Source organism: Cyprinodon variegatus, unplaced genomic scaffold, assembly GCF_000732505.1.
Source record: "Cyprinodon variegatus isolate N-32 unplaced genomic scaffold, C_variegatus-1.0 Scaffold148, whole genome shotgun sequence".
NCBI lineage: Eukaryota > Metazoa > Chordata > Actinopteri > Cyprinodontiformes > Cyprinodontidae > Cyprinodon > Cyprinodon variegatus.
In genome coordinates this window covers 48384-48662 of record NW_015150601.1, presented here as the reverse complement: position 1 = coordinate 48662, position 279 = coordinate 48384, and the positions used below count along the sequence as shown (strand labels likewise).

The 279-nt window shown below is 37.3% G+C and overlaps 1 protein-coding gene across 1 annotated transcript in view; it reads right to left on the bottom strand.

Annotated features, from left to right (window-relative positions):
• The window catches only part of LOC107086316 (insulin-like), an 883-nt gene extending 822 nt beyond the window's left edge, over window positions 1-61 (bottom strand). Inside the window, exon 1 of the mRNA XM_015377182.1 lies at window positions 1-61. Coding sequence (XP_015232668.1) covers window positions 1-61 — 61 coding nt within the window.
• Window positions 62-279: the final 218 nt, after the last annotated feature.

Genomic DNA, 279 nt, shown 5'->3' with positions numbered 1-279 from the left:
CCCCTGGAGGATGGAGCATAAGCAGGAAGAGCATGGAGACTTCCCATGGTACCCGTGCCATAGAAGGGGACCCACTGGGACAGATCATAGAAAGACACCAGAGGTCAGGTTTCATCCTAAAACATCTGCTTTTTATGCTTATCTGGAATCATTATTATATTAATCTATGGAGAAAAAACACAGAAAATTTGCTTTCATCACTTTCCTGAGAAATATTTAAAATTCTAGACCTTATTTCTTTATATGCAAAAATGCATTCCTTATTTTTTTGATAACTGA